Source organism: Misgurnus anguillicaudatus, chromosome 9 (genome assembly GCF_027580225.2).
Source record: "Misgurnus anguillicaudatus chromosome 9, ASM2758022v2, whole genome shotgun sequence".
Taxonomy (NCBI): domain Eukaryota; kingdom Metazoa; phylum Chordata; class Actinopteri; order Cypriniformes; family Cobitidae; genus Misgurnus; species Misgurnus anguillicaudatus.
The window spans coordinates 30922008-30945124 of NC_073345.2; the positions used below are offsets into that span (position 1 = coordinate 30922008).

The 23117-nt window shown below is 37.9% G+C and overlaps 1 protein-coding gene across 4 annotated transcripts in view; it reads right to left on the bottom strand.

Moving 5' to 3' along the window:
* Positions 1-590: 590 nt before the first annotated feature.
* Positions 591-23117, bottom strand: part of dennd1a (DENN/MADD domain containing 1A) — a 31021-nt gene continuing 8494 nt past the window's right edge. The window contains exons 4-24 of one of the 4 annotated variants that reach the window (XM_055179777.2): positions 21226-21275; positions 21017-21136; positions 20812-20881; positions 20631-20711; positions 20493-20546; positions 20148-20258; positions 16840-16940; positions 16699-16744; positions 16165-16266; positions 14869-14994; positions 13234-13335; positions 12903-12990; positions 12779-12819; positions 12618-12689; positions 12468-12524; positions 12278-12394; positions 12035-12142; positions 9605-9675; positions 6560-6688; positions 5507-5789; positions 591-5430 (exon numbers count right to left, since the gene is read on the bottom strand). In XM_055179777.2, the coding sequence (XP_055035752.2) occupies positions 4459-5430; positions 5507-5789; positions 6560-6688; positions 9605-9675; positions 12035-12142; positions 12278-12394; positions 12468-12524; positions 12618-12689; positions 12779-12819; positions 12903-12990; positions 13234-13335; positions 14869-14994; positions 16165-16266; positions 16699-16744; positions 16840-16940; positions 20148-20258; positions 20493-20546; positions 20631-20711; positions 20812-20881; positions 21017-21136; positions 21226-21275 (2901 nt within the window). In that variant the 3' untranslated portion in view covers positions 591-4458. The remainder of the gene's footprint in view (positions 5431-5506; positions 5790-6559; positions 6689-9604; positions 9676-12034; positions 12143-12277; positions 12395-12467; positions 12525-12617; positions 12690-12778; positions 12820-12902; positions 12991-13233; positions 13336-14868; positions 14995-16164; positions 16267-16698; positions 16745-16839; positions 16941-20147; positions 20259-20492; positions 20547-20630; positions 20712-20811; positions 20882-21016; positions 21137-21225; positions 21276-23117) is intronic. The other 3 variants (XM_055179778.2, XM_055179779.2, XM_055179780.2) reach the window with 3 other exon arrangements.

The window sequence follows — 23117 nt, forward strand, 5'->3', positions numbered from 1 at the left end:
AAAATGCAAATGAGTTGATCTCTGCACTAAATGGCAGTGCCGTGGTTGGATAGTGCAGATTAACGGGCGGTATTATCCCCTTCTGACATCACAAGGGGAGCCAAATTTCAATGAACTATTTTTTCACGTTTGCAAAAAATTATCTACCAAAAACTAAGTTACAGGGTTGTTCTTATTCACATTTTCTATGTTGATAGAAGCACTGGGGACCCAAATTGTAGCACTTAAACATTGAAAAAAATCTGATTTTCATGAAATGTCCCCTTTAAACTTGGCACTGCAGTTCTGTGAGTATATATAGTTGCCTTGTATGATGTGCTTGTGATCTGCATCCCTCTGGATAAATTTACCTGCTAAATTACTAAATGTATACACAAAAATACATGCAGTTAATTCAACTTGAAAATACTAGTTGACACAACATATTTTACACAACTTTTTTTCTAATATTTTTAAGTGAATAAACTATTAAAATGTAAAAATTTAGGGCAACCAAGGTAACTTACTTTTTTAAGTTGAAAAAAAAAACAAATCTTTATTTTACAGTGTGGAATGAAAAGGGGTAAAAGAAGAGAAAGGGGCAAAAGAAATTCACAGGAATATACTGTGTGCTCTTTAATTATGACATACACAAAATCAAACCTCCAAATAAAATAAAAAAGTGCACGATGATAAAAAAATAACGGGATACAAGTTCACATTAGGAAACATTCCAAGAGAAGTGATATGTTATACATCAGAATTCATGTTTTGAAATGTTGGCTATGCCGGGAGCCATCACACCCAACTGTCTCAGTCCTGCTAAACAAATGACGCAGTCAGATGTTTATTACATTTGATATAAGCAACACTAAACGAAAAACTCTTACCCTGACCTCAGTATAGTTTGACACTTTTTCCAACGTCTAAATACAAGGCCACATTCAGTGCTTTTGTTAACTGCTGTTATCGAAATAAACTTCAACCAAGAGCAGCATTTAACACTAAAAATAAGACACTTTGATGTATTTGCAGATTATATTGTTGTTGGCATAAAAACATCACCACCTCAGCAGTTCATCCAACAATTAATACTGTAAATAATGTATGTGCATGCAAAAACTTATAAGGGTAAATTCATATTTCACAAAATTGTTTTTTTAACTTTTGCTGATCGTTAATTAAAGAGTGCTGCCTTTTACTGAATGTGGCACTGTCCTGAAGCCAAATAAAAAATTTGCTTTTATTGTTTCGAGGGATGTGAAGTATTTTGATTTTCTTTTCAAATTTAAGGCATTTTGAGCCACGAGCAACATACGAGGCTGAGGTTTCACTCCGTTCACAGTTGATAATGACAACATTTGACATCGGCTCTATGGGTCAGGCTCATATTGTACAAGGCAATAAATACATAATTTACAACTCTAGATTTTGGGGATTAGAAAGCATTAGAAAAAAATATTTTTTTAAACAATTTTAAATGAATAGTTCACCCAAAAATGAACATTCTGTCATTTATTCACTCGCATGTTGTTACAAACCTGTATAATTTTTTTTATTCTCAAACTGTTGATGAGTTTACAAACATTCCTCAAAATATCTTCCTTTGTGTTCATCTGAACAACAAAGAAATGAATACAGGTTTGTAACAACAAGAGTGAGTAAATGAGGACAGAATTTTTATTTTTGGGTGAACTATCCCTTTAAAGGGACACTCTTTTTTGAAAATATGCTCATTTTCTTTAAACATTTGATTTTTACAGTTTTGGAATCCATTCAGCCGATCTCCGGGTCCGGCGGTACCACCCCCAGCACAGCTCAGCACAATCCACCGAATCCGACCAGACCACCAGCATCGCGCCAAAAAAAGAACAAAAAAGCTTCGATATTTTTTCCATTCAAAACTTGACTCTTCTGTGGTTACATCGTACGGTGCCCCCAAGGGGACATGGAGCAAAAATTAAATAAAGTTTAGTTTCATGTGCTCACGTGAAACCTTCATGTACTCACGTGAAACCTTCATGTGCAGAATTTTTTTTTAAGTTTAGTTTTGCATGCTCACGTGACACTATCGCGCGAGCACGTGAAGCTATCGCGTGCTCACATGAAACTATTGCACGTGAAAGCGAAAGTTTCACGTGCGCGCGCGATAGTTTAACGTGAGCACATGAAACCAAACTTCGTTCAACCCCCGCTCAATGTCCCCCCAGGGGCTCCGTAACATCGTGTACTATGACAGACGGAAAATTAAAAGTTGCGATTTTGCAATTTTTCCTGCTATTGAAAGTATCCAAGGGGAGTATTTTCAAGAAATAAATCAATCAAGAAATAAAAAGTTTTAATTTTCTGTCCGTCTTACACGATGTAACCACAGAAAAGTCAACATTCCGAACAGGAAAAATATCAAAACTCCCTGGTTATTTCCTAGCACGATGCCAATGGTCCAATCAGATTCAACGGACTGTGCCAAGCCACGCCAAAAGTGGCAACGCCAGACCCGGAGATCAGCTGAATGGACTCCAAAACGGCAAAAATCAAATGTTTATCTCTAAGGTAATGAGCCTATTTTAAAAAAAAGTGTCCCTTTAAGGTAGATGTAAACGGTGTGAAGTGTAAGCATTGCACATATGCATTTCTTAAGGTCCAAAATAATTTTAATATTAGGTTTGGGCCTTCAACTTTCAGAATCAGAGGAATTATTGTAAAGCTAATCTTAATCTGATATAATAATCTGCACTTTATCCAACTATTAATACTAGAAGGCAATTCAGTGCAGTACCACTCAGTCTCAGTGTATACTAACCAGTGACTTTCATAACATTTTCTTTTATCTACTATCTCCACTAACATTTTTGCCTTGAACGATTTACCAGCTGCGTCTGCTGTGGCTCTCAATCTCTCGATCCAACATTCCAAGAGAAACTCTTTTTTTTAAAGATCAAAACATGAAATGTCATTTAAACGAAAACTTCCACACACACAAGGCCAAAGTTGAATGTGACCTTAACAAAAATAAAACGTGATTTGCTAAATCTATAGGGTAAATGCATTTCAAGTTCAAGAACACTTTAATAACACAAATATTATTTCATATATTTAAATACAACAATAAAACCAGAGAAGAAACACCAATTCACTCCCTGATGCTCCCTGACATTGACAAATACATGTGTTTCGTTTGGATCTGAGCGTTTGGTTGTACACACACTTTTTTCATTTGCACAAACAGTGTTCTCCTACTTGCAAGTCTCGAGTACAGCAAAAAGCAAAAAAGATATAACATAAAGATCAAGAAATAAAGCTTTCCGCTTCTTTAGTGCTGAACTAAACCATAGGAGTTGGATTTCGTTTTAACACACTGTATAGCGGTATACATGTTTAAAAAGCACAAACACAGCTCCGATAGAATAAATACCCATAATGCCGTGTGCATGGCAGTAGCAGATCACTGGATGAAAGAAGGTGAAGCTAAAAAAGAAGGCCGTGCTGATTGGTCGCTTTATGAAAGCTATAAGTCTATCATGTGACGTTCAGCATAAAAAGAGACGAGTGATTCGAAACTTTAACATCAAAGTAAGTGGACAGTCAATATCTAAACTATTATGAAACTCAACAGAACCCAGTTCCAGCAGATCCACTTTAATACTTTGAGACCGACACGCAGATAAGCGAAACCAGCGAGGGCTTTCATTGGAAATAAATCCAAAAATACCCAAAGTTCTGTTAAGAACTAACAAATGAAATGCATGCATCACTTATGACGTAAAACTTCCCACGTCAAACCTCTGGGGGGCAGTAGGGCTGTTTTCTCAAACCCGATCACACACTACCATCTACATATTGAGCAGTATATAGCATGTACTACAGTGTGCAGTACATACTGTTTTAAGCTGTATTTAACGTAGTGCAAAATATGAAGTATGCAGCGGTTCGCATTGTCTCACTATGGAGAATGTAGTATGATACGTGCATTGTAGAGTGCAGAACATAGTATGCACTCTGCACGTAGCAGGTAGCATGCTAAGTGTAATGAATGCCGATTCAACCATCATTTAGTATAATAACAGCATGGTTACGCTTGTACAAGAATGTGGATGCCTGATTGGTCAGGGGATGTAAAGTTACCACAATAACAGCAATAACGACGGTCTAATCGCTATGGTTACTAAAAAGTGGGTCATTAGTGTACGGTACATGTAGTATTGTATCTCTATGGGAACTACACTGCTAGCCACAAAGAGTACAGTGCTATATCTTGGTATCTACGGGATTTTCAGTGTTAAACTTGCGTGCTACTAGAGCACCGTGGTTCATAGTGTTGCTACGGGAAAAACATTGTTAGCATCAATGCGCATAAGGCTAAGTGTGCGAGCTAGGCGCAAGAAAAGCACAACACACTGTGGGAAAAAACGACCAACATTGCTTTCAGGCCACTATTTTTTGTCCATTTGCAATCCCTCACTGATCGCTAGCGGCAGTTCAGTCAAAAGTCTCCCATCTACTCCTCAAGTCCTCCACCTTCTTTTTGGGTGGTGTGGCTGTTACAATTGGTGTCGTTGCCATGGTAAGGAGGTCACTGAATGGGTCACGTGGAGCATCACTGGGCTGGGCCACAGTGGGCGGAGCAGGTGAGTCTAAAAGGCTTGAGAGCGAGCCACTACTACTAGAGGACGGAGGGACACGTCCCACTGGCCATGCTCCTCCTGCCTGGGACACACCCATAGCAGATGCCTGTCCGAATACTGAAAGGGGCCGGGGAGGAGTGGTGAAATAAGTGGTACCAGGGGAAGTCATGTAGGTGGGAGCGAAAGGGTTGCCTGGGACAACAGGGCTGTAGTGCCTTTGAGGAGGGTATTGGGGCTGTGGGGTAAAGGGGTTGAGGGATGCTTGAGGAGGGAAGGGGGGAAGGTTCGGGGGAGGAGGACGAGGAGGTACGGGAGGTTTAGAGGTGGAAGGAGCGGTCTCATTTTCTGTTGCTCCACGAAGAGGGTCCAACAGGCTGAGCAAGTCAAGTCCTTGCCCCTCGTTTGGCTCAGTGGACTTCAACAAGTCCCCCTGTAAGTGGGGAGACATGTTTAACGCCTGCCGAAACTCCTGCCCTCCAGCGGTCACTCCTCCTTCTTTCTCACCGGCCTGCTTACCGCCGCGCAGCAGGGTGACAGCCGGCGCCAACACTGCACCTGGTTCGGGTGTTTTGCGACCTTGAGGGCGAGGAATGGTGATGCTTGCCCCTTCCACCTTCTCTGTGGTGGGATTACAGCTCTCTCTGCTGGGTGGACGTGGCTCGGCCGTTTCCAAGGGTGGTACGGAAAGAGGTCTCTCCCAGGTTGGGGACTCTCGGCCAAGCAACGTAGAAGGTTCCCCTTGTTGGCTCCAAAATTTGTTGTAGGGATTTGGGGTTTTCAGGCCAGGGAGAGTCCTTGTGCGCTCTTCCGAACTTACATCTATCCGCTGCAGAACCAGAACAAAACTTTAGGTACATATTGTGATCACATGCACACATCGAATAGTGCCAGTGTTGTCCTACCTGGTAGTTGAAGTTGAGATGTTGTGGGTCTGCTCGGAGATCTTCCAAACTCCGCGCTGCACCGAGTGTACTGTGCGTGCTGTGAGAGGTTTTTGCGATATCTGTGGTGTCCATACACTTTGCCTTTCCCTGTTGGCTACAGAAGGCATCCTCCAATATGCTCAGGTCTGAGAATTTGTCTAGGACAGGGCTGGACGGAGCTGTGTTACCTTGAAAGCGCTCGCCAATCTCTTCTCCTTCTTCAACAAGCTCCGCTTCTTTAAGAGACCTATATGGCTGAGGCCTGAGTCATCCACACATTTATGCAAAACACGTGTACACATGACAACCACACCACAAATACACACAAACACACGACACAAACAAGTACAGAAATACAATACAATTTTGGTGTTAGATGAAGTCGCAATTAGCGACTATGATTAACAATGATGAAAAGGACTTGTTAAGCCATTACACTTAGGTTTATACATCAGTTTACGAATTTAACAAAACCATGCAAATTTTAGCCATGGTTAAAGACATATCTGTCAGGCCACACCATAACCGAATATCAAGGCGTACAATGACTTTAACTCTTTCCCCGCCAGCATTTAAAAAAAGAGTTGCCAACCAGCACCAGCATTTTTTTGGATTTTCACAAAAGTTTAATGCTTTCCCCAAAAAAAATTCTTAAAAAATCAAAACATACAATATATCAAATAAAAGAACAGACCATGTGCTAAAAAAACATTTCATCCTATCTTCATTTGTTCTCTTTTTATCACCTCTCAAATATGGGTAGGTTTCTTTAAATTTTGAGCAAAAGCTAAGATAATTGCATTTTTGCTAGAGATCAAATTCAGAGCTATCCTCAAAACATACAGAGTTTTTACTGTTTTTGAAACACCGAGAGCACCGCCTAGTGGATAACAAAGAAAATACTGATTGCCGTAAAAACTCGTCATTGGCAGGAAAGCGGGGTTTTTTTGGCGGGGAAAGAGATAAATGTATTTGGGCGCCTAAACAATAGTGTGTATAATAAGTAAGGTAGAAAACCAGTGAAACAGAGACCATTCAAAAGGTGCAGAGAGCATGAAGTGTTCAGGAAAAGCTGCGATGGCGTCATCATCCTGAGACAGCTCGTCGCCCGAAGAGTCCTCGCACAGAAACACTGTATAGTGACGGGTTTGGCGCACGTAACTACAGCGTCAACACGCACACAGGTGCATAGCAGTAACCAAAATAACAAACACAAATTCGGATAGAGCACCAGGTACCAGGTTTATCACACACACAGACACACAAACATATAACAAAAATGACCACATCCCAGTGAGAGAAAAAGATAGAGAGAGAGAGAGAGAATGAAGGAAAGAAAGGAAGAAAAGGTGAGACATGCAATAAAATAACAAGCACCACAACATTATTGCTGTGCTGATTCGTATTTAATTGATATATTATAAACCAATAGAAACTGCACTGGTGACCTAGTTTACACATGGTATTCAGATCAGTTTTGTGACCTGATCAGCAGTGTTCATGTGAGACAGATCCCATTTATACCTTTTAGTAACATGCGTCTCAAATGAGTCACTTGTGATCAGATTTTAACAGCAAGAAAAGCATTAAAGGGCATATCATATTATAATTGTGCTATGCATCGGTTTTCATAAATACTTCTGCATCATTGTTTATGCAATTCAACATGCGAACCGCTAGGCAGTATCCATGCGTGTAACCCACAGTAGCAGTGCAAGCCAAAGCAGCAGCAGCATGGCCAGTAAACCCATAAACAAAGAAGCAGCAGCTTGTTGTGTATGTTTTGAGAAGACCAGCAGTGATGCAGGTAAATAGACAGCAATTTTGTTGCAGTTTGAGTTAAATCACTCTTCAGGTTGGCCCAATCTTTGGAGGTTTTTACTCCTAGGGGGATTTGTAAACCCAGCTGACATTGGCTTAATTTAGCACCCTCTTCATTACTACGCCCTCTAGTACGGTTTAATCTTAGCCGCTGTATTTTGGTGCTTATGCTGTCCACCGTTCTTTCTGGGATTTCTTCTCTATTTATTAATGTAAAGCTGCTTTGAAAGAATTAAACAATTGTGAAAAAGCGCTATATAAACAACAATTGAATTGTATAAAAAAAATGATCACAAGCGGAAATGACTATGAAGAAATGCGACCAATCACAGCGCTTGCGGTCCGCATAGAAAAGACCCAAGTTGCGCTTCAGGCTACGCACAGCCTACGCATATCCTACATTTTTACATTACATTTACGCATCGCACAGAAACTTTTATCCAAAGCGATCTACAATCTATTACAAGGTAATGCTCAAATTACTAAGCTATTACTAAGAACCACATGCTCGTTTTCTCATATTTGAGGCGTGGTTTACGAATGCCCAGAGCCGTTTATTGGGCACTACGAATGTCTATCAAACGCGTCTGTACGTAGCTCATAGCCAATCGTATAAATTATACTAGATGACGTATGTAGGGCGACATCAATTCAAACATAAATAACTTTTATCGGGTACGTTTCACACAGCTGAAAGCTATGAAACTAAACCGGTAGCTGTATATTGTATTCAAAAACAACACAATTTAGTGGCACTGTGAAAGTACAGGCATAATGGCAAAATTATATTACTAAATAATATCTAAATAATAAATAAATAATAATATAATAAATAAATAATAATTAATAAATAACCATTTATAAGTTAACTGTACTTCCTCGACGACGACGCCTAGCAGGTTGGTCAACTAGTAGGCTATTGCCATATCCAAACATCCTTCTTGGATATGAAATTGTTTAACGCCAAAAGTTGCTCTTTTTTAAATAAACTTGCGTTCAAAACTACTTAGAACACTATCTTAGGCTGCACTGAAAAGTAACTTTGCGTCTGCTGCCGTGTTGGATAAACAAAACTGCTTCGGTGTGTCGCATAGACGTTGTCATCGTCTTGCTGCCCCCTCCCCGTTCTGTGATTGGTCTCTATTTCAGGGGCAAAATTGGTCCATAGTTTCCATGCTAGACGTGCAGCATGAATAAATTTGTGCGCAAGGCAGCATGCGGAAACCCAGGCTAATTTCCTCCTGGTTTAGCACTGAATATTAGTGCTGAATAAAAATGCGATATGTGATAGCATGCTAAAAAATACGCTATTCGAAATGCGATAGATATTTCTTTTTCTAGAAACAATTTTAACTGTATTAAAATAAATTCCTTTTTTTAATTATATTGTTTCTTATTTCAGAAATAAAACATCACAACGACTTCTGAAAGTGAACAGACATGTTTTACTGTTGCATAAAACAAATCAGACATTTTAACTATGTAAACAAACAAATGAAAATAAATAAAATCCCCGCTATCATGCACATATATCCCAACGAACATCCGCGTGCCAGATACTATATTATCTGCAGTGACAATATTTACTTTTTAAAGGGGACAGAGAATGAAAAACCATTTTACCTTGTCTTTATTGAATAATGGTAGTCTACCCACATTCATAAACATACAAAAAGTGCTAAACATGTTAAACATCTCAGTCTCATAGAAATTCCTTTTAGAAATGTCAGCCAGAAAACCCAATCTGCCCAATCTGAAAAACTGATGCTTATGACATCACAGGCATCTAACGGCCCCTCTACTTTAAAATATTTGGCTACATTTTTTGAGTGGCAGCAAAGTCAGCCAATCAGTAATGAGATTGCAAGTTAAGCCAGTAGGGGGAGCCAAATAGGTGCAAAACCACTTGTTTAAAATCCCCCACCCTAATAGAGCTATCTGAGAGAGGTTTTTAGGAAGCTTCTAATGCATTACAGACCCAAACAAAAACATTTTTGTCTACATGTCACATCACAGAATAAGGATAAATACTCTGTTCAGTCATTCTATGTCACCTTTAAAGTATTAAATTAAAAAAATTAAATCGCTTATTTTATTGCAAACCATTGCTATTTGCATATTACGGTATACACACTTACAATCATTTTGGTATTTTACGCAGCCCTACTGAACATTTCATTGAATAACTTGAAATGAATCTCAATACCAGGTGTAAACACAGCGTGCATGTGAGAGAGGTTTCGTTTTAAATCTTACTGTTCAGGGCTTCCCTCTATCCCAATATTACTGCGTGGCCTCTTTGGCACCAGAGGTCGAGGTGGTCTGGCCTGCAAGCACATACAGATGCAAGGTTGAAATAACGTTCATATTTTTATACTCCTTTGTGTTTTGGGTTTCAAAATCCATCCAGAGGTCAGTGTAGTGATTCCTAGGTCAAATGTTTCTAATAGGCTGCATTTCCATTGCATGTTTGAAATGACTCAATTCCGATTTTTTCCCCTCATGTTGCAGAGATCTGATATGACCCACAAACGTAGATAGATAAGATTCAGATATTACCAGATCGCAATGTAAGCCAATTGTCAATATGTGTTGTGCGTCATTAAAAATGCAACACTGGCAAATGACGTCAACTCGGAGGTGGACTATCACATGACTCTTTTTAGCAGCGCAATGGAGGATGAAGGCTCCACTGTAATGTTGAAGTTGTGGCTTGTTACAGAAATAAAGCTCAATAATCTTGTATAGACAATTTTTGTGATTTTAAAGTTTCACAAAATGCCTTCAAGGAAAATTTTCTTCAAAAAATATATAAACACAAATTTATCAAATGAAAGAACAGACCCTCTGCTTTCAAACAAACAATAAACAAACAAACAAAACGGGCAAAAAAAAGTTCAATCCTATCTATATTTATATGTATATTAAAACATTTTTAGCAAAAGCTGAAATAATTGCATTTTGGTGAAGGAATTTTGTTAAGAGATCAGATTCAGAACGATGATCAAAACATACACAGAGTTTAAAATTAGTAAATAACGTTTTGGCTTCAATTTTTCATTAGTGCGCCATCTAGTAGATAATCGCGATATTGCAGATTAACATAAAAATTAATCAGGAACACATTTTTTTAAGCAAATGTTTTCTCTTAATTGACTAGATAATTCGTCAATGGTGGGGAAAGAGTAAAGTTGTTTAGGGTTAGTATGTCTACCCTGTCTTATTTTGCCAAGTGTTTATAGTAAATTCAGACATCGGATACAAGTCGCTTTTAAAAGATAATGTAAGTGGGACGTCAAAAAAATCAGAGAGAGGCAATAAATCGGAATTGGGCATCAAGATTTGCAGTGTAAATCCAGCCTTTGACAACAGAGGTTAGTGGTCAAGATGAGGTGAACTGTAAACCAGAATGCAAAGTCAGAGCACAAACGGGTGATTCTCGTGAAATCAGACTTATGAGGTGTCATGAAACATTTTGATAATAAAAGTAAATGCTATCAAAATAAGAAGCATACAGTTACAAACACCTCTTCATGTACTATTTCGCACATGATTTCAAATGACAATCAAACCAATTTTGTGTTTTTTTCCACATTTAAAAGGAAAATTGTCATTACCGCAACGTGTCCATGACTGGATTTGGGTTCTTTGACATGGAAATAATTAAAAAAATCTAAAAAAATAAAAAGCTTCAGTGCATGTTATACTATAAACATTTACAGTAAAGAAACATGTGGTATTTGGTGATCATTGGTAAATGTAGAGACAATAATAAGAAAATAAATGTGTCCAAGAAAAATTTTCTCATCCTACGCAACTATTTTCAATCATTGTTTAAGCCCTTAAGGAACTAACATTTTCAAACAAAAAATTGTTGAAAGGGACATAATTGACTGTGACACTCAAGATGGCTACCAGGTAAGCAGTTCTTATTTTTTCTCTCCAGATAAAAGTTGAGATTTTGTGTGTCATAGTATCTAGACAACTTTTTAAGTCCTCATTACCGAAACATGAGTTTGTAAATGCATACATTTAATGTAATATCATGTTGCGGTAATGATACTTTTAGATAATGATAATCTAAAAAAATTTAAACAATTCTATATTTTTTAAATCCTTTAAAAATAATGGTTATAGTAAGTTTAGACCTTAATCTTATATGTGCAAAAAAATGGCTTCAAGGGCTTTTAAAAAAAATCTGATGCTGGACACCTTCTAAGTCTGGATTTCGTGAGAATCACCCAAACCTGTTAGCATGCTTTACAATGTGTGTTATAATAAGTGACCCAGTCTGTGAAAAAAACAGCTAAAGTCATTATTTGTGACTTCCTACATGCTGTGAAAAATATAACCTTGATATCTTTAATATTGACTAAGTAATGTCATGTCAAAGATTAAAATGAATGAATGAAATCAAACCTTATATTTAGATTATGAAACTTTAGCCTTGATTTCACAGACAAGTTAACACCTTTAGATCATCCTAAAACATCAGAGATCTAGTTAATGGTCTCTATTACGGCACGACGTTGTTACCTTAGAATCAGAAAAAACATACTGTTAAACACCATTCTAGTATCCACACACACACACAAACACACACAGATGTGCAGCAGCCAGGGTAAAGAGGAATATCTGAGCCCAGGGTGAAAGGTCAGAGGTCAGGGACGAGTCTCATGTACTCACTGGTCGTGGTATGCTACGTTGGAGTTTGATGGGGCGGGGGGGAGGTGGCCGTTGTGGCCGAGGAGGCAATGTGGAGGGTTCTCGCTCAGGTTTCTCATGAGTTGGGTTCTACACTCCAAACACACACACACACACACTTTTATCTGTAAACACATGGTTTGATGGGACACAACAGTCTCGCACACAAAGCGAATGTGACTGAAATGACAATCACAAGAACGGTTATTAAACTGCCACGCCCACCTGTCCGAAGTGAACTGTGATTGGACGTCTCTGGTCCCAGGTGAGGGAGTCTTTGCTGTTCGTGGTGGGTAAGTGGGCGGTGCCGGGCTCATCTGAAAAGCCATTCTCTGTAAGCTCCTGTAAGTGAAAAAGTGTGAATGAGAAACCATGCATGTGTATCTATACAAAGACGCATTTGTGTATAAAGTACCTTTTGTTTAAGTCGACTCTTGACTTCTTTGATGCCCATCTTGGCATGATCTTTGGCCTATAGAAAACACGCAAGATCAATTTACATGGCACCATCATTTACATCTTAATTGGATATGTTGAATGAATGTTTATGCACAACTACACGTACAAATTTGTAAACTGTCTTCATGGCAGGATTTGCCTTTGTCTTCACCGTGTTTAATATGGCCCCGCTGCCTTTCTGTAAGAGAAGCGTTTATACGGTACTACGGTACAGTGAAGAAAACTGTTTATCTCAAAATTTAAGAGAAATGTACAAAACCAATTCACCTTTACTGTGAACAGCCACTGGTGATATGTCTTATCACTTCCTGTAACAGACATTTTAAACCAATGAACAAGACAAAAAGGGAATGTAAAAACAGCTTTACAGTATATAACAAGATATTTCTACCTGCATATTCTCCAATATTGATTTCCTCCTCAAACTGATCACTGAACCCTTCACCCGAGTTCAACAACTCCAGACGGCCATCTATAAACTGCAAACACATTCAAACACACACATACTTAGCACTGACCTGTATGTGTGCTTATCAATACAATGGAAGTAAATAGACTCCCAATAGTTGGTAAACTAAAACTAAGCACTATGGTTTAACCAGATCGCTAGATTTCATAGTCAAATTTTAAGATCAATTTTTAATAAACTGATTCTGTAAAACTTTGTTAGAAAACTTTTTCGAAGGCTTTCCTGCATGTCAGTATAGATGTGTGTGTAGTACCTGTTTGAAGAACTGTAGCTGGATAGCGTTTTGCAGAAACTGTCTCATTGTGCTTGATCTGTGTGTGACAAATGTTTCCTCACAGAAGGTTATCGGCTCCTCCTGAACATACAAAATTACATGCAATTTACACAATCGCACTGAGGAAATGTAAAACTGTCCACTATGGGGCGCTGTCACTACTACTGTAGTGATGTGCGGGTCGGGATGGGGTGTATAAAAAAGTTGTCACTTTATTTGTGGTGTAGATCATTAAAAAAAACAAACAAACATGTATGTTGCATGCAATTCCCTATATATAGCCTAAATAAAATATTTCTGAATATACATTTTCATATTTTATTAGGATATTTGATTAGGTAACAATACGTAGCAATGTAACTTGCACAATGTCCCCAAACCTTTGGCCTCACGTTACGAAAGTGCCAAGCACACAACAACACAACAAACAAGGATATAAAAGTGAAGATTGAAAACGATGTGCTGAATATTTACATCATTAAAAAAGGTCAAGCTGCTAAATCTAATGTAGAGGCATTTATAGATCTTCTATACAGATTAATATAAACCGAGGGGCAACCTTCCGATCTCTCTGATATATTCCCATATACCCCCATGTTAAAATGGCCAACTTTACAGTAGATTAGAACATATTATGTTTACAGCCTGTTACAAAAATAGTTTTTGGTCTGTATAGCTAATTTTGCCTTTCATGACAACTGTGAGGGAGGTGAATTTTTTTGTAACTCATCCGTTTTAATTATATTAAGCTTTAAAGTTCTGCATAATTAAGGGCGTGGCCCCTTGAGTGAGGGGTGAACAGCCACTGCGGTCACTAGAATCGAGCTAGGGGTGCATGGTTTTAGCAACCAGTCACCTCAGCTTCACGAACGTCCCGCCTCTTTACCCATTCTCGGATATCCACGAGTGATGCGCGATGACGCGCGGCCAAGATGGCGACGGCAGGCAACGTCTACTTTAAGCATCAAAAACGATCTTCAGAAACTTATGGGTGACGTCACGGACACTATGTCCATCTTTTTTCCAGTCTATGATATAAACACTGCTTTGTAAATGTTTAAAATGTTTATCATTATCCTATCTTGTTATTAATATGACCATGCTGGTTTCTATGGGTTATAAGCAGCATGTTGTTGCTAGTTTACATGATGATGTAATTTAATGGCTGTTTTCAGGTTTTCATTTACATTAAATTTACATTATATTACAATAGGCTATGTCTATTTAATGGTTGCGGGTGCAGTGATGCGTGCCAAATAATTTCATAAAAGTGGGACCCGCGGGTTGGAAAACACCCAGACCCACACATCACTAATAGCTAACATCAGTGCTAACATTCATAATCGCTGAGACAAGCATAACATATAGATAGTTTTAACCAGTGGTCTCCAACATGGTGCCACAAGTCTGTAAGTTGCCCTACAAAGCACATTCTACTTACTAATAGACTAAATTTTACTATTTATTTATTACATATTTTTAATATTAGACAATGTTACCATTTTAAACAATGATAAAACATATCAACAAGTAAAACAAGAAAGTTTTGAGTAGAATATATAAAAAAAGTAAAAACACAAAAAGGTTGGAGACCCCTGCTTTAAAAACACTCACCAGTTTTATGTGTAGTGCGTCCCTATAACTGCCGAACAAAGCTGCCTGCGCTTTCAGAAACGCTCTGGCCACCCCATCTCCTGTCGTTGAAGAGACCTTCCTTAGACGGCTCTTTAAAGATGAAACCTACACACAGCCATTACAATGTGAATACATTTGCATATCAGATAGACAAAATTTAAACCATTGGTCATTGATATTAAAGGGATAGTTCACCCAAAAACAAAAATTGCATCTTTGTATAGATACACGTGTATCACCTGGGACCAGAGACGTCCAATCACAGTTCACTTATCATATACATCCTCGATGTAAATAATAATCTTTTTCATACGAACACAATACAGTTATATTAGAAAATGTCCTGGCTGTTCCAAGCTTTATAATGGGAGTAAATGGTGCTTCTGATTTTTAGCCAAACATTTTACGAAATGCGATTTTGTATGATAATATCAATATTCAAACTAAAATAACTAGCTTCCGCTAACAACCAACACGCTTTCACGAGAGAGTGCGCTTCACAAAATAGAAATCTAAAACAGGGATTTTTAAAAAAAATGACGGAGGATTTCGATATTAGACAAGAGGATATTTTCTTATATTACTCAAATTGTGTTCATCTGAAAAAAAATGTAAATAGTGGTAATTACATTTTTTAGGTGAACTGCCCCTTTAACTGCAAATCATACACTCACCTAAAGGATTATTAGGAACACCATACTAATACTGTGTTTGACCCCTTTTCGCCTTCAGAACTGCCTTAATTCTACGTGGCATTGATTCAACAAGGTGCTGAAAGCATTCTTTAGAAATGTTGGCCCATATTGATAGGATAGCATCTTGCAGTTAATTGAGATTTGTGGGATGCACATCCAGGGCACGAAGCTCCCGTTCCACCACATCCCAAAGATGCTCCATTTGGTTGAGATCAGGTGACTGTTGGGGCCATTTTAGTACAGTGAACTCATTGTCATGTTCAAGAAACCAATTTAAAAATTATTCGAGCTTTGTGATATGGTGCATTATCCTGCTGGAAGTAGCTATCAAAGGATGGTACACGGTGGTCATAAAGGGATGGACATGGTCAGAAACAATGCTTAGGTAGGCTGTGGCATTTAAACGATGCCCAATTGGAACTAAGGGGCCTAAAGTGTGCCAAGAAAACATCCCCCACACCATTACACCATCGCATTAATGAGAAATTTAACAGGTGTTCCTAATAATCCTTTAGGTGAGGGTAATTTTTAAACTACAGACAATTATGAACTACAGACATATCAGAGTTTGTGTACTCACCACATCATTAGGAAGGCTTTGCAGGTCATCAAATGGTGTTTCAAGAGTGTTTGTGTCCACGTTGAGAAGTACGACATCATCTAAAGCCATACCACGTACCTTCTGTTACAACAAACACAAACCAGCTATTATTTACCAGCTGGTCTCAATAACCTATGAATTATTTTAACCAACAACTCACATCAAATATCAATGCTTTAATATAATCAATGTACAAAACTACACTGCAATGACTATTCAATAATAAACACAGCAAAAGTTTTGTTTGTATATAATATTCAAACTATTTGCGATTTATACTGTAAATGTGTTTGTGTGCGTTTTGCACAATGTATAGCCTACATTTACAGTCCAATTTTTTTAATACTTAATAATTTATTTGCACGCTATTTGAAAGAAAGCGTGCAAAGCAAAATGTGGTATTAAAAAAAAAACAAAATAAAATTAAAACTTTAAATCTATATAGTATTATATTATTTACTAATTAATGTATATAGTTAGTTAGTTATACCCTAGAGATAACACAACACTGACCTCCATGAGGCTAGAATGAACTCCGATGAGGTACGGCATTGGAGCGCTAACAAACAAACAAACAATTATAAGAAATGCCATTACTCCAACAGCAGCAGGTGCATTATGTGTATGTTTATCAAATATTGTTTGTGTACATACCAGCAGTAATCTAATAAGTGCTGGGGCAGCACTGGAATGTAAACATGCTGCCAATACATGGGATACAACATGGCCGCTGCTCCATGAACACATGCAGTTAACTGCAACATATAAAAGACACAGACAGAGAAAGAGAGGCTTTATTAATATTAATATACACAAAATTTAGCAGAGCTAGTAACTATAAAGTATAACAGGGTTTTTCCTGGCTCATAGTCTCACTAACAAGTCGTATTAAATGCGGAGAAAAGCTTTTTTCCATCCCACGTTGTGCGTTTCATTTACTGATCTCTGATTGATTCAGTAGATTCAAATTGATTCACTTGGTGACTAAATAGCGAATCGGTTTAAAAGAATCATTAGTTTTCGAGTCAATACTTTACATAGTGTGAGAGAGCGAACACAAATGCGATGTTGAACTAATTTAGCTCCTAATAGCTCTAAAAGGACTAGTGTGTAGATTTTTAGCGGCATCTAGTGGTGAGAATTGCAACCAATGGGTTAGTCAGTTTCGAAATGCATGCAAACTACGGTAGCCGCAACAGGACAAACGTGTCATCGTCTGAGACAACGTAGTGACAAAGCGTAATTTATAGCACAGTTTGTCCGTTTAGGGCTACTGTAGAAGCGCGGAAAGCCGGATAGCCGCGAGGAGACCCGCGGTGTATGTAGGTTAAACGGCACATTCTAAGGAAATAAAATCAATGCAATTCATTTTATAAGGTCTTTATACACCACTGATAATATAGTTATGTATGTTATATTGCATTTCTGTCAAGAGATCCATCTAAGTTAACGGAATAGTCTACTCATTTTCAATATTAAACTATGTTATTACCTTAACTAAGAATTGTTGATACATTCCTCTATCATCTGTGTGCGTGCACGTAAGCGCTGGAGCGCGCTGCGACGCTTCGATAGCATTTAGCTTAGCCCCATTCATTCAACGGCACCATTTAGAGATAAAGTTAGAAGTGACCAAACACATCAACCTTTTTCCTATTTAAGACGAGTAGTTAAACGAGCAAGTTTGGTGGTACAAAATAAAACGTAGCGCTTTTCTAAGCGGATTTAAAAGAGGAACTATATTTTATGGCGTAATAGCACTTTTGGGAGTACTTCGACTCGCCTGAAAAGTCCGCTCCCCTTCTCACTCTCATAATGGGAGAGGGAGGGTGTTACTGCGCTGAGTCGAAGTACTCCCAAAAGTGCTATTACGCCATAAAATATAGTTCCTCTTTTAAATCCGCTTAGAAAAGCGCTACGTTTTATTTTGTACCACCAAACTTGCTCGTATAACTACTCGTCTTAAATAGGAAAAACGTTGATGTGTTTGTTTGGTCACTTCTAACTTTATCTCCAAATGGTACCATTGAATGAATGGGGCTAAGCCAAATGCCATCGAAGCGCAGCAGCGCGCCCCAGCGCCCACGTGCACGCACACAGATGGTAGAGGGCAGTGGTGGACAGTAACGAAGTAAATGTAATTCGTTACTGTACTTAAGTAGTTTTTTCGCGTATCTGTACTTTACTCAAGTACTTTTATTTTGGGAGACTTTTACTTTTACTTTACTACATTTTAAAGTCAAATATCTTACTTTTTACTCCACTACATTTTAAAAAATCGGTCGTTCCTTTTTATTTATCAGTGGATAAAAAACGTAAATGGGGAAACTAAAGCTGCACAAAAAAACTAAGATGCACACGTGATGCGTCAAACCACCAATCAGGGTACAGCATGCGCTTAGTTTCGAACTTGTTTTGGTTGCCGCGCTGTTTCACGTAAGATACGCGAGTCACACGAGTGCAGCAGCCAGCCAATGCATCGTTTGGAGAATGAAACTGCATTCAAAAACAACGGAGGAGATAACAACAACAATGGCCTTATTTACGCGCGTTTTTTTAAGTCCTTGAATAAAAGAACGAGTCCTTCGTGTCTTCTCTGCCTGCCTTGAAACTGTGCTATTTCGTTCTTTCAAATCTAAGGAAACGCGTAGAGGTAAGCCATTTTTATTCTGGTTATATTTTTAAATGAGCAATCTTAACAGTAGCTTGCAGAAAACTGTTAATTGTGTTGCTAAAATATATACGACGTTATCATGAATGAACTTTAAGCTATGCAGGCTGAAGCTATTTTTAGCCGTATAGTTAGCTGTGTAGTTAGCTGTTTCACTTAAGTTCATTGTATTTGAAGCTCAGTGCTCTGTTATTTTGAAATGACAATTAATCACTATCAACACTGTTGTAAAATATAAATGACATTTTGACTAGCCATGCAGTGTATGATGCTTAAACAGGCAGGTGGATTGGAGTGCTCCCTATTAACTGAGATTGTTATTAATATTTTCAAAAGTTTTGCTTCCAAAATATATAAATACATTTAATTATGTATTACAATATACATATGACATGCTAAAGCACATGAAACGTTTCTGAAATTATATTCTGTAAGGCTTGTTTTATTTGTCAAAGAAAGGGAGACTGATTTCTAGATAACGTTATGTATTTAATGTTTTGAAAACTATTGTGAACCTGTGCTTAAGTCAAGTTTTTATTACACTTAAACTGTTAAATTATTTAACAAATAAATCTTGAAATGAGACTTACTGCTCTCAAATCCTGTTATTTCATTTGATGCTAAAGGAAATTTTTTGTTTTTAAGGTTTTAGGCTTATGATAATTTTAATAGACATCAGTGTCTGATTTATTAATGTCCTTCTATTAATTGATTGGTTAGCCAAGAGAGTTATTTCACATAATTTGAGTTTTGTGACAAAAATGATACGGCCATAATAAATCACAGTACTTTTGTACTTAAGTACATTTTGAGGCAGATACTTTTGTACTTTTACTCAAGTAAAAATTTTAAGCAAGTACTTCTACTTTCACTTGAGTAATATTTTACCCTGGGTATCTTTACTTTTACTCAAGTACACGATTTGTGTAATTCGTCCACCACTGGTAGAGGGATGTATCAACAATTCTTAGTTAAGGTAATAACATATTTTAATATTGAAAATGAGTAGACTATCCCTTTAAACTATGCACATTAGAGTGAAAATTTCTTTAAAAATTCAGTCAGCACCTCACTGTGCTAATAACAAAACAGCGCCACCCCGGTGGTGTAATGCCGGAACTACAGTTACAAATGACAATCTAAAGAGTGCAACGATTGTTCGTGTTTTCCCTGAAAACACATGACAAAAACACCTGTTGATGCCGGAGGCGGCACAAAATTAGGTGGAGCCGGCCGTCTCCAAATTCTCAATGCCGGAAAAAGCCTGTATAATAGTGTAGATGTTGCTTACAGTGCTCAGCTTGCTACAGCTGATGAGGATTCGTCTCTCGTACAGCATGCTAGCATACAAATGCAGCATGTTATTCACGTCCACTGCTACAAAATACTCGGTCAGATTTCTCTGTGAATAAAACAAACCAACAACAGCAGTTAATAACAATCACACAAGCATCTGTGAACTGTGTGGGAACACAAACTTTAACACAAAAGGAATACTTTGATATTGAGAAATGAATCACAATTCTTATTAAGGGGTCATTCACACTATGGCAGCCCAATACACACGTTGAATTTGTGTGGATTTGTCTTTTGTGTTGTTTGTATATTATCAAAGCTGTTAAAGGCTCAAACTTACACTTTCAGGAATACTGGGTAACTCTCTAGGATCAGGCACTGTGAAAAACAAATGCTAAAAAAAGAGAAATCTGTTTAACTTTAAACCGCAATACTTTTTATCTGACATAAAAGCATGCGTGTAAACCTATTTCATTACCACACTCAAATGTACAGGCACTCCAGGATCAGGGATGGTTAACCGATGTAGAGATTCTAACAACTCTCTCCATTGACTCTCCTGTGTTTGTGAAATACAAAAACTACATTAAAATGTCCAAATGCACATATTTTTACTATAACTGCAAATTCGTATGCTTATGTATGCATACACAACTGACCTGTCCTTTGGTTGTGTAGTCCGCCAGTATATTCAGAAGTTTATAAAACACTTCAAACCAGGGCAGATAGCTGAAGAAAGATACATTCAGTACGGTTAAAAAGGTCAAATGGGTTTTAAAAAAGTCCAAATCATGAATGTGCTTCGATAAGAGGCTTTTAACCTGCTGTCTCTAATAAAAGCTAGAAATACACAGAGGTTTGTACCTGAGGATGCAGTGGCAGCTGTGGGCTCCAGACGAGAGCCTGCAGAACCCGAAGCGCTGTTTGCTCTCGATATCGGTTAAAACGAACGTGAAGTTTTGTCCCACCTGATTAACCACCATACTGAAAGACAAAGACAGGGTAAGGATTGTAATGTACAATCTTAAATTCATGTTATGATCTTTAAATGATCTCAAGTTTATGTATGCTACCTGTCCACATTGAAGGGGAAACAAAACTTTGGGATAGTCTGTAGCGTTTCCTAAAAAGAGAGAAAATTTCAATAATACATAAAGATATAGATTGACTCTGCACAGATGAACTGGGAAATCTAAAAATGTTATCCATTATAAAGTCGACATGAAACGGAAGTAGCGATTGTCTTATTCTCCCCATAATGACGTATATCTGAGTGAAACAGCTTCTGAAAGGTTGTGGCTAGAAGGGATACAGCTATGGCCAAATCTCTTGAAATCCTACAAACCTAACCCTAAACCCAACATTTAATAGGATTTAGGCCGTAGCTGTATCCTATCTAGCCAGAACTGCTGTTTTATATCCTAATCCTTTCCCCAAATCCAACATTGTGCAAGATTTGGCCTTAGCTGTATCCCATCTAGCCAGAACCCTTCTGAAAGGAAAAATGTAGGACTTGAGTTTGTCCATTGATAATTAATTGGATTGTTGGAAGTTGGGTCAAATTATGTCTTGCCTTAAATCTGACAATATCGGCATGTTTGTTTGAGAGTCAAATTTATATCATAGATAATAAAAACAATGGGTCTCATTCACTAAGCATGCATATTGCGCATTGCTAACGCACAAATATTTGGGTAAAATGTGTGTACGAACGTTTTCACAAACAAATCATGATTCAACAAAAATTAAAGAACAACTACTACCACATGTACGAAATAATCACGTATGCTAAAATAAAATACAAGGCTGGGCTATATCATTTTTTCTGCACATAAAGAAGATGCGCGTAATGACAAATCTCCACACTTTGCTTCCTTACTGTGCGTTCACACCAGACGCGGAAGGGGCGGCAGGCACAACGCAAAGAGGTGAATAGGCATCCTGTGGCGTGGTACGCGCGAATGGCACGCCGCAGGAAACGCGCAACTTGAAAAATCTGAACTTTGGCGGATATTCGCGCCGCGTTAACCAATCAGGAGCTTGCTCTAGTAATGACGTGATTACAGGAAGCGAGCAAAGTCGCAGAAGCCCCTCCCATTAGGCTTGTGCACAATTCAGAATTTCAGAATTGGCCTCCTATCAATTCATGAATTTGAATTTGAATTGAATTGACTCCGCCCAACAGGAAGTTGAATTTGAATTGGAATTGGAATGACAGGAAGTGGAATTAAATTCATGGCAATTCAAAGAAATTCCACAGTCACACAATAGAAAGAATTTGACATACATTCAGTGTTAGGAAAGTTACTTTGGAAAATTGATTGGCAACTTTAAATAATTGATTAAAGTAAAGCATTCTGGGAAGTCATGTTCCATCGTGTTCCACAAAATTTCAATTACAAAAAATCTAACTTAATTATTTGTTATGTGACTAGCGTTTTATAACATTAATTGCTGGGGGAAAACATTTCCTGTTAATGTAATCTGTAAAAGTAGTTTAAACTTATATAATTTCTAGAATATGCAATGCAATCATATCTGACATATACTGAAAGCTTCATTTTTAACACTTCACTTACTGTATAATATGTATATGAATTTCTTAGAATTTCTATTGAATTGCAATTCTGCTTCCTTAATTCAAATTCAATTGAAATTCAAGAATTGAATTGGAATTTAGGAGTCATTCTCAATTGACCTTTCGCCGGCCCCTCCCCCAAAACGGCTATTGTCCAATCACACATCACAGCAACTGTTACTATGCGAGCACCTCCGACAAACATTCACGCCCGCAGAGTTTGTGAGCGGTGCATATAATGGATAAAACAGTGTGGACTGCCCAATACAATGGATAAAACACTGTGGACTGCCCCATTCAGTTAAATGTGTCGAACATTTATGAAGCATAAATACGTCTGCACAAAGGTGAGGCTTACAGCTAACTAGTTACAGTGTGGTCTAGAGA